At 45.4% G+C, this 16502-nt stretch overlaps 1 protein-coding gene across 4 annotated transcripts in view; it reads right to left on the minus strand.

The window, feature by feature from the left end:
• The window catches only part of CEP164 (centrosomal protein 164), a 73926-nt gene extending 57652 nt beyond the window's left edge, over positions 1–16274 (minus strand). For 2 of the 4 annotated variants that reach the window (XM_023558175.2, XM_023558170.2), the window contains exons 1-4: positions 16151–16274; positions 4748–4850; positions 2032–2079; positions 1723–1834 (exon numbers count right to left, since the gene is read on the minus strand). In XM_023558175.2, the coding sequence (XP_023413943.1) occupies positions 1723–1834; positions 2032–2079; positions 4748–4829 (242 nt within the window). In that variant the 5' untranslated portion in view covers positions 4830–4850; positions 16151–16274. Of the gene's footprint in view, positions 1–1722; positions 1835–2031; positions 2080–4747; positions 4854–16150 lie in introns of those variants that run through there. The other 2 variants (XM_010597901.3, XM_010597907.3) reach the window with 2 other exon arrangements.
• Positions 16275–16502: the final 228 nt, after the last annotated feature.

A 16502-nucleotide genomic window follows, 5' to 3' on the forward strand; every position in this document is an offset into this window, starting at 1 on the left:
CCACGAGTCCTCAGAATCTGGAATGCTGTGTGCAGCACTGACAAAGTTACTACAAGAAAGATGTCAGGAAACTGGAGAAGGTCCAAGGAAAGGCAGCTAAAAAGATCAACAGAACAGGAGACTGCCATGTGAGGAAAAGCTAAAAGGATTAGGATTCTTCAGTCGAGAAGGGTAAGGCTACAACTACAGTCATTTTGAAGTATGGCCAAAGTAATAAATGGTATGGATAAGAACATGGTAATCATGCCTTGAATACAAATTGCAGAACACCGGCATAAGAGGGGACCCCCTAAGACACCCAGAGACAAGTCCAGGAGCAACACTGGGAAATTCCATTTTCAGGTAGGAAGTCTACAGCACTCACTTCAGGAGGACAACTTGGAGAGACCTCTGCACACACGAAAAGGAAGCAGGAAGTTAGAGGAGGGCAGACAGCCATGAAGAAGAGAGTCAACAGCATCACCATGACTGGGACACAAGGCAGACCTCAGGAGGGGGACCAGAGCGGCAACCACGGCTCCTTTTTAGCTTTCCCACCTTGGCCATCCTGAGTTTCCTCACCATAAACCTCTCTTTCCCTGAGATAACCTGAGTGAGTCTCTGCTCCTTACAATCCAAAAAGTTCTAACTAAAATTGAAAATATGAACAAATTCACAAATATGAACCTATCTGTTACGGGTTGAATTGTGTCCCTCCCAAAATATACGTTGGAATCCTAAGGGCATACCTGTGGATGTGATCTTGTTTGGGAATAGGATTTTCTTTGTTATATTAATGGGGCCACATCATTGCAGGGTGTGTCCTAAACCTAATCACTTCTGAACTTTACAAAGAGCAGATCAGACCCAGAAGCAAGCACACACTGGGAAGGCAGATGCCACGTGAGGATGGTCTACAAGCCAAGCAGCCAAAGAATACCCAGGCTACCGACAAGGAAGGAACTGACACGGCTGAAACCTTGATTTGGACTTTCAGCCTTCACAACTGTGAGAAAATGAGTTTCTGTTCTTTAAAGCCACCCACTTGTGGTATTTGTGTTACAGCAGCACTAGCTAGCTAAGACAAATAGGTTACACAAATTCAGGGATGGCAGAGCCAGAGTGCATAACCAAGGGAGAAAGAAACTTTTTGCCAGTCTGTAAAGGCTCGCTACAAAACCCTAAAGCACCAGCATCCAGTTTGGACATACTAAAGAGGTAGAGCTGTCATTCTCAATATCAATTTGCAAGGAATAACGACACCTCCTTAGCATGCCCAAAACAGGCAGTGGTGTGAGAGGACCTGACCCACGGCAGCAGCTTCTTTGACTCCAGATATAAGTACTAAACCCCATTATAACCAAAAACAAAGCCAGCTGCAATCGAGTCAATGCCGACTCATGGTGACCCATGTGTGTGAGAGTAAAACTCTGCTCCATGGGGTTTTCATGGCTGATTTTTTGGAAGTAAATCACCAGGCCTTTCTTCCAAGGCACCTCTGGGTAGATTTGAACCTCCAACCATTTTCACCATCCAGGGACTCCAAAGGGATGATCAAATCAGCCTGTGCTCAGGCCCAAAACATCAGATGGCCTAGCAGGGAAATAGCACATTGCTGTCCCTGACTCTCTATACAGCACAGGCTTGGAGAAGGTGGCCTGTTAAAGCTTATGTCCAGTGTCAGGCTCCCATGGCCTCTGACCAGCCAAGTCAGTGGGCCAGCCACACCTGGTGCTGACTTACCATGGTTTCCACTCCATGGGCAGTGGGGCCACAATGCCCTCCCGTGCCAACCACATCAATTCTGGTTCCTTGATGGGATCGATACCAATCTCTCTGGCAAATTCAAGAATTTCTGCAGGAGAGGCAGGAGGGTGGGGAAGGTAAGAGAGATGGAGTGGTGGGGTGGTTAGAAAAGCAAAAATTACAATAAACTTTTTTCCTACTTTGCCTTTACTTTCTAAATTTTCTTCAGCGAGCAGGTATTATTTCTCTCAATATAAACAATAAACATATGATCTTTTCTTGAATCACAGTTTATAAATGATATACCTGAATCAAGGCATGATATCTCCATACTCCAAGAATACCATCTGAAGCCTAGTACAACAAAGACAAAAATATAAGACCAAGATTTCAGTGTGGCAGGGACCTCAGGAAAAACTCCAACAGCCACAGCCACAACCATCTAGGATAAGGACAGCCTTACCAGAAAGACATAAGCTCTTCCAAGATTTGCTAAAGCTTGGTGCAAAAACACTAATCACTCATTCAACAAGCATGTCTTAAACAACTACACATGACTAACCCCCTTGAGAGCCTCACAAACACACAAAGAGAGCACAAACCAGGTGATCCGTGCTATAAGAGAGATGAGTACTATGAGCTATGGGAGCAGAGAGAAGGCAGTGGTTTATTCTGCCGAGAAGCTGAGGGGTATCTGAAGTGAGGAAGTGGGATGATACGCAGACAGCTTTCTTCCCCCACACACTGAACACTCTCTCCCATGAAGGGAGTTGCTTTTTCAATTCTGCTGTACATTATGGACTCTAATACTTTTAGAATCCAAGCATTTAGAAAAGCTTGTTTTGCCAACCATCTGGAAGAACAGCAGAGATACATGTACTGGGTTAAGAGCTATATCACCAAGACAGAAAAAGACAGATCACATCACCATTGAACATGTCACTGGAGGCCCCAGGAATAATGGAATAAATACTCAAGGGGCAGCAAAGCTTGAACTGATAACAGCCCAGGCCAGGGAGGTACCATCAAGCTGGGTCATCTCAGTGGAGAATTTGAAGGTTGACACACCTGGGGACTAGGCAAAAAAAAAAAAGCATTTTTTTCAAGGGACTATGGCTGGCCAGGGATTGATTCCTTGATTTCACAAATATTTTTTGAGTGCCTCCCATGTGCCAGGCACTTCAGATAGGCATGAATAAGAGAGAGAGATGGTCGCTGCCTCTATGGAGATTACACTGTAATAGAAGAGACAGCCAGTAAAGAAGTAAACGAATAAATATACAAGAATTAAAGCTTGTAATAAATGTAATGAAAGTAAACGAGTGTCATGAATTGAATTGTGGCCCCCAAAAGTCTGGGGTTATAAATCCTAACCTCACAATTCCATTTGAGAATGAGTTTTCTTTGTTAAGTTAATAAGACAGTATTAGTGTAGGGTATGTCTTAAATCAATCTCTCTTGAGATATAAAAGAGATTAAACAAGCAAGTGAGCAATCAGAGACTGAGGAACAGAGATGCCAAGCCACATGAAGACCACCCAGAGGCAGAAGTTCAAAGAGACAAGGACCCTCCTCCAGAGCTAAGGGAGATAGAAAGCCTTTCCCCAGAGCCAGCACCCTGAATTCAAACTTCCAGCCTCCTAAACTGTGGGAAGATAAATTTTTGTTTGTTAAAGCCACTCATTTGTGTTATTTCTGTTGTAGCAGCACTAGATAACTAAGAAAACAACATATGAAGTAGGGAACATTAAGGTGGAGGGGGCACTCCTTTAGAAAGGGTGGTCAAGGAAAGCCTCTCTGAAATGGTGACATTTAGCTGAAAACTCAAGGAGGCAAAGAGCCAACCATGCAGAGCACTGAGGACAGAGCATTCAGGCAGAAGAAAGAGCATATGCAAAGGGCCTGTGGCAAGAAACAGCTTGGTCCACCTGAGGACTGTTAAGGTACACCAACGCAACTAGCCGAGTGAGCAAGGGAAGAAGTAGCACCAGCTGAACCTGGCCAGGTGGGTGGGGACAAGTCATGAAGAGCCCTGCACACCACAGTAAAGGGGTGATACTTAGTATAATGTAAAGTCATTAAAAGTAGAGCCCTGATATGATGTGACTTACACTGTAAGACAATGACTCTGGCTACCTGTGGAGCACAGACTGGAGGAGGGTAAGAGTGTAAGCAGGGAGGCTAATTAGGAAGCTACTGAGATAGTCCAGAAAGAGAAAACGGTGGCTTGAGCATCAGAATGTCAAAGGAATCTTTGCCCCCCAAAATATCATAGTGATTAATTAAAAGTGTAGGCTCTGGAGTTAGAATACCTGGGCTTGGGTCCTACCTCCACTGCTTGGTAAACCTGTGTAAGTGTAGGAAAGTTACTTAACCTTCCTGTGCCTTGGCTTCCTCATCTGTAAGATGCAGATAATAACAGTACCTAACTAATGGAGTTGCTACCAGGGTTGAAAAGGTTAATACATGTAAAGTTCCTGGAACAGTGCCTGGCACACAGCAGTACTCAATAAATTGTGTTATCTTTGTTGTTATAATAATGTTATTATTATTTTAAAAATACGCTTTAGTTTGTTCTTAAGAAAATGAGCTTCCAATTAGCCTTAGGACACATTCTATTTCATGATATTCCTTACTTTATTTTCACTCAAAAACAAATCATTGATCTAATCCAGGGCTGAGCAAACTTCTTCTATAAAGAGCAGGTAGTAAATATTTTAGGTTTTGTGGGTCATAGGGTCACTGTTACAACTACTCAGTGCGACCACTGTAGCACAGAAGCAGCCATAGATAATTCACAAACCAATAAGCATGGCTACGTTCCAATAAAACTTCATTTACAAAAGCAGGCAGCAACAGGTTAGATTAGGCCCATGGGCTATAGTTTGTCAACCCCTGACCTAATCCAAATATACTGAGCAGCCATGTGCATGTACCATGCTTGGTACGGGAAAGCACAAAAATAAATCACACATTCTCCCTGCCCTCAAAGAACTATTACAACGCACCACAGGTCTCTTACCTTGCTCACTGGGAATGTACGTCTCATCATAGTCTTCCTCCAGAACCAGCTGGTCTCCTATGCGGATAGGCCGTCCAGCCATGTTTGGTCTGGGCTCCAACACCTGGATCCCAGAGACCCACACCCAAAAGGAGAATCAGTGACCCAGCTTAAAAAGGGAAAAGTTGGACCTGGCTCATAGTACACTTGAGTCAGATCAGACTCTGAAAACCAGGTTAGCCCGAGACTCCCCAGGAGCCAGGGATGTTGGAGGATGGGACCAGCAGCTCAGAAAGCAGGCCTTTCAAGCTCTGGGTCCAGGAAAGTGCTCGAAGGGGCACCTCCCACAGGACTGCTGAACACTCAGCAAACCAGAAAAAATCTGAAAGCCTGTCTTTCTCAAGATTTGACTTCTTATCCCCGAAAAGGAGAAAGAATTAATAGTGTAGGACTCCCAGCTACAAAGCTGTGTTGTTTTTAGGTGCCATCGAGTCGGTTCTTACTCACAGCGACCCTACAGGACAGAGCAGAACTGCCCCATGGGGTTTCCATGGAACCGCTCGTGGATTTGAACTGTCGACCTTTTGGTGAGCAGCTGAGCTCTTAACCACTATACCACCAGGGCTGACACCAAAATAAGCAGTAGGCACAGACACCCCCCCACACCAACATAACCCAGTCACACTGTCTCAACCAAACCCATTGCCGCAGAACCAATTTCAACTCATAGCAACCCTACAGGACAGAGGAGAGCTGCCCCATAGGGTTTCCAAGGCTGTAGTCTTTACGGAACCATAACCAATGCACCACCAGGGCTCCTTACTGTGTCTCAACTTGTACCCCTAATTACATGTCCCTACTTACATTCAATAACGCCCTCAGGGAGCTTAAAACCTAGTGGAAGCAGTATATACAACTTCAACAGCAGCAGAAAGGAAAAAAAGCCTCTTGCTCTGGGCTACTAAGATAAAACCCAAACCAAACCCAGCACTTAATTTCAATTCACAGAGTAGAACTGCCCCACAGGGCAAGATAGAGAAGGCAGGAGGGGACAGGAAAGCTGGTAATGGGGAACCCAAGGTCAAGAAGGGGAGAGCGTTGACATGTCGTGGGGTTGGCAACCAATGTCACAAAACAATATGTGCATTGTTTAATGAGAAACTAGTTTGGAAACCCTGGTGGTGTAGTGGTTAAGTGCTACAGCTGCTAACCAAGAGGTCGGCAGTTCGAATGCACCAGGTCCTCCCTAGAAACCCTATGCGGCAGTTCTCCTCTGTCCTATAGGGTCACTATAAGTCAGAATCAACTTGATGGCAGTGAGTTTTTTTGTTGTTGTTAGTTTGCTCTATAAACCTTCATCTAAAGTACAATTAACACTAATTAGATAGTAGATAAGAACTACTTTAGGTGAAGGGAAAGATAACACACGATACAGGGGAGGTCAGCACAATTGGACTAAACCAAAAGCAAAGAAGTTTCCTGAATAAACTGAATGCTTCGAAGGCCAGCGTAGCAGGGGCAGGGGTTTGGGGACCATGGTTTCAGGGGACATCTAAGTCAATTGGCATGATAAAATCTACTAAGAAAACATTCTACATCCCACTTTAAAGAGTGGTGTCTGGGGTCTTAAACACTAGCAAGCAGCCATCTAAGATGCATCATCGAGTCTCAACCCACCTGGATCAAAGGAGAATGAAGAACACCAAGGACACAAGGTAATTATGAGCCCAAGAGACAGAAAGGGCCACATGAACCAGAGACTTACATCATCCTGAGACCAGAAGAACTAGATGGTGCCTGGCTAGAACCAATGACTGCCCTGACAGGGAACACAACAGAGAACCCTTGAGGGAGCAGGAGAGCAGTGGGATGCAGACCCCAAATTCTCATAAAAAGACCAGACTTAATGGTCTGACTGAGACTAGAAGGACCCCAGTGGTCATGGCCCCCAGACCTTCTGTTGGCCCAGGACAGGAACCATTCCTGAAGCCAACTCTTCAGACATGGATTGGACTGGACAACGGGTTGGAGAGAGATGCTGGTGAGGAGTGAGCTTCTTGGATCAGGTGGACACTTGAGACTATGTTGGCATCTCCTGCCTGGAGGGGAGATGAGAGGGTGGAGGGGGTTAGAAGCTGGCGAAATGGACATAAAAACAGAGACTGGAGGGAGGGAGCGGGCAGTCTCATCAGGGGGAGAGTAATTGGGAGTGTGTAGCAAGGTGTACATAAGTTTTTGTGTGAGAGACTGACTTGATTTGTAAACTTTCACTTAAAGCATAATAAAAATTATAAAAAAAAGTACAATAAAAAAAGAAAGAATATTTTACATGCGGGGGGCGGGGGGGAGGACTGCCCCACAGGGTTTCCAAGGCTGTAATCTTTATAGAAGCAGACTGCCACATCATTCTCCCACAGAACAGCTAGGGGGTTCAAACCTCCAACCTTTCGATTAGCAGCCAAGTGCTTAACCACTGTGCCACCAGGGCTCCTGCAACAGGATCAAAAACCAAACCCACTGCCATCGAGTCGATTCTGACTCATAGTGATCCTATAAGACAAGGTAGAACTGCCCCATAGAGTTTCCAAGGAGTGCCTGGCGAATTCAAACTGCCGACCTTTTGCTTAGCAACCGTAGCACTTAACCACTACGCCACCAGGGTTTCCTGCAACAGGAGTGACAAATTCCCACTAAAGGGATGAAGGAAGGGTTGTCAAGGAGCTGGGGACTGAAGGCTGACAAGAATTCTGAAAAGTGGAGAAAGGCATTCTAGACAGAGGGAGCATCACGTGCAGAGCCAGTGTTCTGGTTTGTCAGATAACAGGACACATGGCAGGGGCTGGGGTGGAAAGCCAGGTCAGGGTCTGGTCATAGAGAGCCTTGAAGACCATGCTAAAGACCTCAACTGTGCCCTGCTGCAAAGGGGAGCCACTGAGGGCTTTGGTGAAGGAAAGTGACACGGGCTGGCCTTTCTTTGGGACAAGCACTCTGGCAAGGTGGTATGGCTGAATTGTGGAAATGAGAGACTAGTGTCAGGACAACCACTGAGGAGGCTGTAACCCAGGTGAAAGATGATGAGGGCTTAAGCTAGGGCAGAAGCTGTGGGAGTGGAGAAGGGACAGATGTGAGGGACACTGTATGTTAGACAGACAGTATGTAAGACAGCAAGGAGTAGAAGGGAGTTCAACTTGAATCCAAGGTTTCTAGGTCCAGGGATGGGGCGGTGTCAAATTCTTCAACTGACAGTGAAGAATGGTGCACCTCCCTCTCCACCTCCACTCCTGCAAACTGCCTCAGGACTCCCCGGTTATACCAGCTCTCCCCTGTGGCAGCCCTCCACTGAAGCCCAAGGAAATAGAGGCAAGTCACCCTGTAAAATGGCTGCTGTGATTAGCCCTGCTCAGAGTGCCTCCCCCAACCAAGGAGGAGTCAGCACACCAGGTGTGACCAACAGGGTCAGCAGCAGTAGGTCCTGGCCTCTCCTGGGTACCCACTTCTTCAGAAGCTGTCGCTCTGCCACCTGGAGCAGTGAGCGTGAAAAGCTCTCTTCAGGGAGAAGTGCACAGAAAGACTGTCATCAAAAAGAAGGTAGGAAGCTGGCCTGTACTGAGTGCTCAGGAAGTGGCTGGATCTGGTAACCTGAACCTGTTCCAAGATACCTAGAAAGGGACCCTTGACAAATGACAAAGGGTCTATCAAGGACTGTGACTGTGACCCCTTCTGCACCATGACAGCTGAGAGATGGGCAAGGGAGGTATCCTGCCTTAGGCTCACAGACATCGTTTCCTGTATTAGTCCACTGGGCTCCAATGTAGCCAGACTCTGCCCTGTCTTGTTCCCATCATGACATCTCCAAGCATTAACTTCTCACCTCAGGAAGAAAGGACCAAAGGAAAAAGGATTCTTCTCTGCAATAAACAAGCTGAAGCGGGAATCTGCACCCTGCCTTATGAAGAACCCAGATAGCCTGCTGACATAATGCTCAAGTCTCTATGCCCACGATCAGGGATGAGTAGAGCGTACCTGCCAATGACTCAGAAAAAGCAAAGCAGAAAAGTTTCAGGACCCAAGGCTTTAGATGCGGTCCACAGCCTGAAGGCTCAAGGACTCACCTGATTCTTTAATCCTCTTAGAGAAGGGAGCCACATGTGGGGAGGGAGGAATCAGTAGTAGCCTGAACAGCGGTCTCATGGGCATTATTTAATTCCACAAGCATTTATCTAGCACAAGCTCTCTATACAAGGCACTACAGCAACCATGGCGGAGAATTTGAGAAATTCTGCATTGAGAGTGTCATCTATCTCTAGACTTATCCCATCTTCGGAAAGCGTGAAACAGGTAAAACGCTCTGTTCTCGTGGCAAAAAACAAAAAAGTATGTTTAACCATTTAAAGGTCAGGAAGAACCTGGAAATCCGAATTCACAGATCATCCAAATTCCAAGTAAATTTTCTGCCAGAAAAAAAATTAAAATATAGGTAGGCTGTATTCTAGCTTCTTTGCTTCCCTTACTTGGCTTCAGTAAAGAAGTGTGTCCAGGACAGGGCCAAGAAGGGCCAGGAGTTGTACGAAACGGGAGGTGGAAAGGGAAATCATATTTATTTAATGGCTACTAATTCATTAACCCATTGCCATGGAGCTGATTCCAACTCCTAGTGGCCCTACAGGACAGAGTAGAACTGCCCCATAGGGTTTCCAAGGAGCGGCTGATGGATTCAAACTGCTTATGGTTTGGTTAGCAGCCTGAACTCTGTACCACTAGGGCTCTGATGGCTACCAGAAATCATTTACTCATCTAAGAAATATTTATTGCATATCTACTAAATTCAAAGCCCCTTGCTAGGCACTGGAGATATAACAGCGATTAAAAACTCATTTAGCTGCTACTCTCCTGGAGCTAGTATAGCGCGGGAGAGAGACAAATAAATCAACAACCACAAATAAATGTATAATTACAAATGATCTCTGAAGGCAAGAGCTTGATTTAGATGATGCCTATGCCGAAAACGGAGTCCCTGGGTGGTACAGTTAACATGCTCAGCTGCTAACCAAAAGTTTGGCAGTTCGAGTCCACCCAGAGGCACCTCAGGAAAAAGGCCTGGTGATCTACTTCTAAAAAAATCAACATTGAAAACCCTGTGGAGCACAGTTTTACTCTGACACACATGGAATTGACTCAACAGCGATTTTTTTTTTTTTTTATTCTGAGAACTGAAGGACAAATAGGCATTCACTAGACAAAGAGAGAAGAAAAAAGCGTTCTAACAGAGGAAGTAGAATGTGCAAAGGCCCTTCAACAGGAACCACCACCAAGCAAGAAGCAGCATAGTTCGAGATGATGCTGAGGAGTGGGCGGAAGTTAGATCACGCGAGAACTTGGCCTTTAGCGTAAGGGGGAAGCTAGGAAAGGGTTTTTCCAGGTAAACATTTTGTGAAGATCACTCTGGCATCTGTTGGGAATACAGACCAGACTGGCATGCAGGCCAGATTGGAAGGAATAAAATCAGAGTGGATGCAGGGAAAGCAGGTAGAAAACCATGAGATCGTCTAGGTGAGAGATGATGGTACCTTGGACTAGGGTGTTAACAGAAGAGGAGAAAAGCCTAAGAAGATCTTAGATCTGGTATGGAAAATACATCCCAACATTCTCCTCCAAGCCTGCGACCATGAAGAACATCACTAATCATTCACATCCTAGGTATGGTCTCAGAACCTTCAATATGGTAATCCATGCACCGGTTACCAACGGATCCAATGAAACCTACTTGTCACCTGGCCTGAGACCACTACAAGTCATAGAGTTGTACCGGGAGGGGTGGTCATCCAACTGCCCCCATCTATCTTCTGCCAACGCCAGAATCTAGCAAAAAAGGAGTAGCTCATACACCTCCTCCAGGAAGCCTTCCCTAGCTAACCTCATCCTCTCCTGTGAACCCATAACTACCTCAGCACTGAGGACACAGTTTTCATGTATTTATGGCCACATTTCTCTGAACATTACTTTTTTCATGGGGCTGTACGTGGACCTGTTAGACCAGAAACTTCTGAAGCCTATGCCTCCTCCTTTCTCTGCACTTTCCACCTAGACCTATGGAAACCGTAGGAACTTGGTCACTGCTATAAACCACTAGCACAAAACCAAGGAATCTCCAGAGTGGAAAAGTCCAAAGTAGCTTTGCTCCAAGTTCCCTTCCCACGCTAAATTTTCGCTCTCCAAGCTTCAAATGACAGACAGTATAGTGGTCAAAGCACAAGCTTTGAGACCAGAAAGCCTGGATTCAAACCCCAGCTCTCTCACTTACCAGCTGTATGACCTTTGGCAAGGTATGTTCTCTCTCTAAGCTTCAATAAACTCGTGCATACAGTTTAAGCAATCATGATTATCTACATCAAAAGGCCATTTGAATGCATCAGTGGACCACATGAACCATAGCCTCCACCAGCCGGAGCCCAGAACAATTAGATGATGCCCAGCTACCACCACTGACCACTTTGACAGGGATCGCAAGAGAGGGTTCTGACGAGAGCAGGAGAAAAATGTAGAACAAAACTCAAATTTACAAAAAAGACCAGGCTTACTGGCCTAACAGAGACTAGAGGAAACCCCAAGACTATGGCCCCTGGACACTCTGCTAACTCAGAACTGAAGCCACTCCTAAAGCCCACCTTTTGGCCAAAGATTAGACAAGCCCACAAAACAAACAATAACACACATGAGGAAAGTGCTTCTTAGTTCAATCAAGTATATGAGACCAAATGGGCAACACCCGCCCAAAAGCACAGACGAGAAGGCAAGAAGGGACAGGAAGACTGGACAAATGGACACGGGGAACCTCGGGTGGGAAAGGAAAGGGGGAGAGTACTGACACATTGCGGGGATTGCAACCAATGTCACAAAACAATTTGTATAGAAATATATGAATGAGAAACTAATTTTCACTGTAAACATTCACTTCAAGCACAATAATTTTTTTTTAATTGCAAATTAAAAAATAAAATTTTTTTAAACTAGAAAAAGAACTACCATACGATCCAGCAATCCCACTCCTTGGAATAGATTCTAGAGAAGTAAGAGCCTTTACACGAACAGACACATGCACACCCATGTTCATTTCAGCTCTGTTTACAATAGCAGAAAGACGGAAGCGACCAAGATGCCCATCAACGGATGAATGGATAAATAAATTATGGTATATTCACACAATGGAATACTACGCATCAATAAAGAACAATGATGAATCCGTGAAACATTTCATAACATGGAGGAATCTGGAAGGCATTTTGTTGAAATTAGTTGCAAAAGGACAAATATTGTATGAGACCACCAACATAAGAACTCGAAAAATAGTTTAAATAGAGAAAAAAAATATTCTTTGATGGTTACGAGAGTGGGAAGGGAGGGAGAGAGAGGGGTTTTCACTAATTAGATAGTAGATAAGAACTATTTTAGGTGAAGGGAAAGACAACACACAATATAGGAGAGGTCAGCACAACTGGACTAAACCAAAAGCAAAGAAGTTTCCTGAATAAACTGAATGCTGTGAAGGCCAGTGTAGCAGGAGCGGAGGTTTGGGAACCATGGTTTCAGGAGACATATAAGTCAACTGGCATAATAAAATCTATTAAGAATACATCCTGCATTCCACTTTGGAGAGTGGTCTGGGGTCTTAAATGCTAGCAAGCAGCCATCTAAGATGCATCAATTGGTCTCGACCCACCTGGATCAAAGGAGAATGAAGAACACCAAAGACACCAGGTAATTATGAGCCCAAGAGACAGAAAGGGCCACATAAACCAGAGGCTACATCATCCTGAGACCAGAAGAACTAGATGGTGCCCAACCACAACCAATGACTGCCCTGACAGGGAACACAACAGAGAACTCCTGAGGAAGCAGGAGAGCGGTGGGATACAGACCTCAAATTCTTGTAAAAAGATCAGACTTAATGGTCTGACTAAGACTAGAACGACCCCCAAAGTTATGGTCCCCAGACCTTCTGTTAGCTCGAGACAGGAACCATTCCCAAAGCCAACTCTTCAGACAGGGACTGGACTGGAGTATGGGATAGAAAATGATACTGGTGAAGAGAGAGCTTCTTGGATCAAGTAGACAAATGAGACTATGTGGGCAGCTCCTGTCTGGAGGGGAGATGAGAGGGTCAGAAGCTGGCCAAATGGACACGAAAATAGAGAGTGGAGGGAAGGAGTATGCTGTCTCATGAGAGGAAGAGCAACTAGGAGTATATAGAAAGGTGTATATAAATTTTTGTATGAGAGACTGACTTGATTTGTCATCTTTCACTTAAAGCACAATAAAAGTTTTCAAAAATAAAAATAAAAAAAATTTTTAAAAAGGCTGTTTGATCAGACATACAAGGACAAATAGTCTATGATCCCACTGACATGAAATATCTACAGTAGGCAAATGATAGAAAATAAAGTTTCTTAGTGGTTACCAGGGGTAGCTGGGAGGGGGAAAGGGCAAGTCATTGCTTAAGGGACACTGGGGATTTATGTTAAGGGTGATGAAAAAATTTAGAAACAAATAGTGGTGATGGTCACGCAGCATGGGGAACATAATTAATGTCACTGAATTGTACAAGTAAAAAATGTTGAAATGGTCAATGTTTTCTTATATACATTTTTACCTCAATAAAAAAGGCTGTTTGCAAATACAATACTTGTAAAGTACCTAGCACAGTGCCTGGTTACAAATGTTAGATAAATTTAACATTATTTTAAATTATTACTGATAGTATTGCCAATTCCATAGTTAGATCATTCATAACTGTTAAAAATTCATTTCTAACAAACCTCCTTCCCTTTGTCCAGTTCTGCCCTCTGGCTCTACAAACACCAAGCTAAAGCTCCTCTACTCCAAGCTAAATATTCCTAGATCTTTTCTATTCGTTACCCACCATTGTTTCCCAGTCCCTCACAGGTTATCCTCTCAAACACTGTCTCCCTATCAGCACAGCCAAAAGGTATGCACACTGACAGAGCATACCCATATGCATAATTAGGGTTCCAGAAAATTTCTTTCTTCCACCCTGCTCCAACAATTTTAAGAAATGCTCACTAGAGAAAAGAAAGATTTTCTGGAGGAGGCACTGGGGAAAATGCAAAAGACATGAGCATTCATGGCATCGTGGTAGTGGCTATAGGTTTTGGAACACCCGTAGCTTTAAATCCCAGCCCTGCCACTTGCTAGCTGCATAATCTTGGGCAAGTTACTTAACCTCTCTTTGCCTCAGTGTCCTCATCCATCAAATGGAGATAACAACAATGACTGTGTCAAAGGACTGTGAGCATTAAATGATTCGATACGCGTAAAGTGTTTAAAACACGGCAAGATCTCAATAAATGTTAGTTGTTGTAGTTACCATTCTTGTATTTAAAGGGCTTATTCTGCACTGCTCCAGAGAACAGATCCAGTACCAGGGAACGCTTTAAGTTAAGGTCATTCAGACATTCAAAAACCACTTATTGAACACCTACGTGGGTCAGGCACTGTGCTATGCATGAGAGCTACAGACCTGTTACGTGTGGTCCTAAAGTCGAACTCAGCCCACTTGGGAAGCCAAACATGTAAGTACATGAGTACATAATGGGTTAAGCTCATTAAGGGAAGAAATTACAATGGGACCCAAAGGTAACAGCAACTAAATTTACTTTGGAAGATCAGGGAAAGGACCACAGAGTAGAGGGCCACTGAAATGCTTCTTGAAGGATTAGCAGGAGCTCAGCAGGATAATATGAGTAAGGGAACTGAAAACAGAAGGAACAGCACACACAAAGCCAAGGAGGCATGGAAGAGTAAGGTGGGCTCAGGGAATTAATGATGACAACAAAGCGCATCTTCACTGAACACTTGAATTTTCTGGCAACTGTACTAAGTGCTTTACATGTATCATCTCACCTCATCCTCTCAACCACACTATGAGGTAACACATTATCCCCATTTTTCAAATAAGGAGACTGAGGTTTAGCAAGATTTAACAAAAAAGTTCCCCAGTTTCACAGCTAGTAAATGGCACAGCAGAACATGCACGCACTCATCTCTATCACACTCTGAAGCCTGAGCTCCTAAGCACTCTGACATGATCAGAGCGCAAAGGACAGTGGGGGAAGCGGTGGGAGAGAGGTCTAGAACGGAAGGCAAGGAGCATATTGTTAAGGGCTTGGAAGGATGAGCCTGCATCCTGTGCACGATGAGGAGCCATCACAGCGTATCATAAAGGAAACTAGCATGATGACGTCTGTGTTTTAGAAAAAATGATTCTGACAGCCGCTTAAGAACTAACCAGAGGAAGGTAAGAACACAGGTAGAGAGGCCACGTAGGAAGCTGTCGGGAAAATACAGGCAAGAAATTATGAACTAAGTCGTGGCTGTGAGAACAAAAAGGAAGAGTCAGATTTTAGAGGTATTAGGAGGCAGAATAGTGGGACTTGATTTATGTAGCAAGTAAGGGAGAGAAAGGAGGGAAATCAGAGCACTTAGACAGTATATTGTGATTATCTGTTCACTTCTAAGCCTTGCCCAACTGGTAGCCCCACCTACAGCCTAGAATACAGGACATGCCCAACAAATGTTATATCAGATGAATGAATTCCAGGTGTAGACTTGGTGGACCAAGTGAATGGTGAAGTCCTTCACTGAGATAGGAAATACAGGAGGAGAAGCACATTTTAGGGCCAGAGAAAGTTGGGGAGGCATCCAGTTAAAAATGATCGGGAAGCGGGTCTGGGCTTAGGAAGAAGGTCTGGCTGCAGTCAGGGAGTCACCACTAAATAGATGGTAATGGAAACGCTGGGTGAAAATCACTCAGAGATGAAGTGTGGTGAGTGGAAATGAGAGGCCTGCAAAGGCTGCTGAGAAGGGGCGAGTTGGGAGAACCATGAGAGCAGGGGTCGCGGAAGCCAAGTGAGGAAAGTGTTTCTAGATAGAGAAGGTAAATTTTTTAATTAACGCAAGAAAAGATAAAACTTTTAACTTCCCTAGCTGGTCAAAAGAAGACATAAGGTTGAGTTAGCTCTGGATTCGGAAAGGCAGCTTTCCCGCAGTGAAGTATTCAAGCAGGGCTCCGAAGGGCAGGCCTTACACACCGACTGGGAGCAGGGTAAATAAACGAGCGCCCTCGGCCAGCTCACAACGTCGCCCACCGCCTTCTGTCGCCTGCCCACGGGCTCGCCGTTCAGTCGGCCGCCAGCGTTTCCAGCCCAGGGGCCCCTTCTGCCCACCCAAGAGCAGGACAAGGAGAGAGGCTGAACGGGGCACCCTCGTCCGGCCGCTCCTTTTTCACCTCTTCCCTCGGTGCCCGCCCACACTCGTGCACATCCCGCTCGCGGGCACCCAAGTGTGCCCTTAACTCTCCCGCTTCCCTCCTTTCCCGCCACTGAACCCCTCCCTCGAGGAGTTCCTCACCTGTCCCCCACCCCAGGAGGCCCGGGACGATGGCTCCGGCCTCTGCGCAGCTTCCCCAGCAGCACCCCGGCTCCCCGCTTCCAGGGACGCCGGGGTGTTGCTCTGCAGCGGCCAACAACCACTTCCGGAAAAAGTACCAACCTAGCAACTGACAGTCCCGCCCTCACCCGAAGCCAATAGGTAGCTGGATGAGAGCTCTGGTATTGGATTGGTTAACGGTCCCGTCGGATCATGCAGTAGAGCGGCACGTTTCCCGTTGCACGATGGGAGTTGTAGTTCAAGGTAGCTAATGGGGGTCCTCATGGGGTTAAGTTGAGAGCCCTGAATTTAGATACGAGGGATATTTCTTCCC

This window comes from Loxodonta africana, chromosome 15, assembly GCF_030014295.1.
Source record: "Loxodonta africana isolate mLoxAfr1 chromosome 15, mLoxAfr1.hap2, whole genome shotgun sequence".
Lineage (NCBI taxonomy): Eukaryota > Metazoa > Chordata > Mammalia > Proboscidea > Elephantidae > Loxodonta > Loxodonta africana.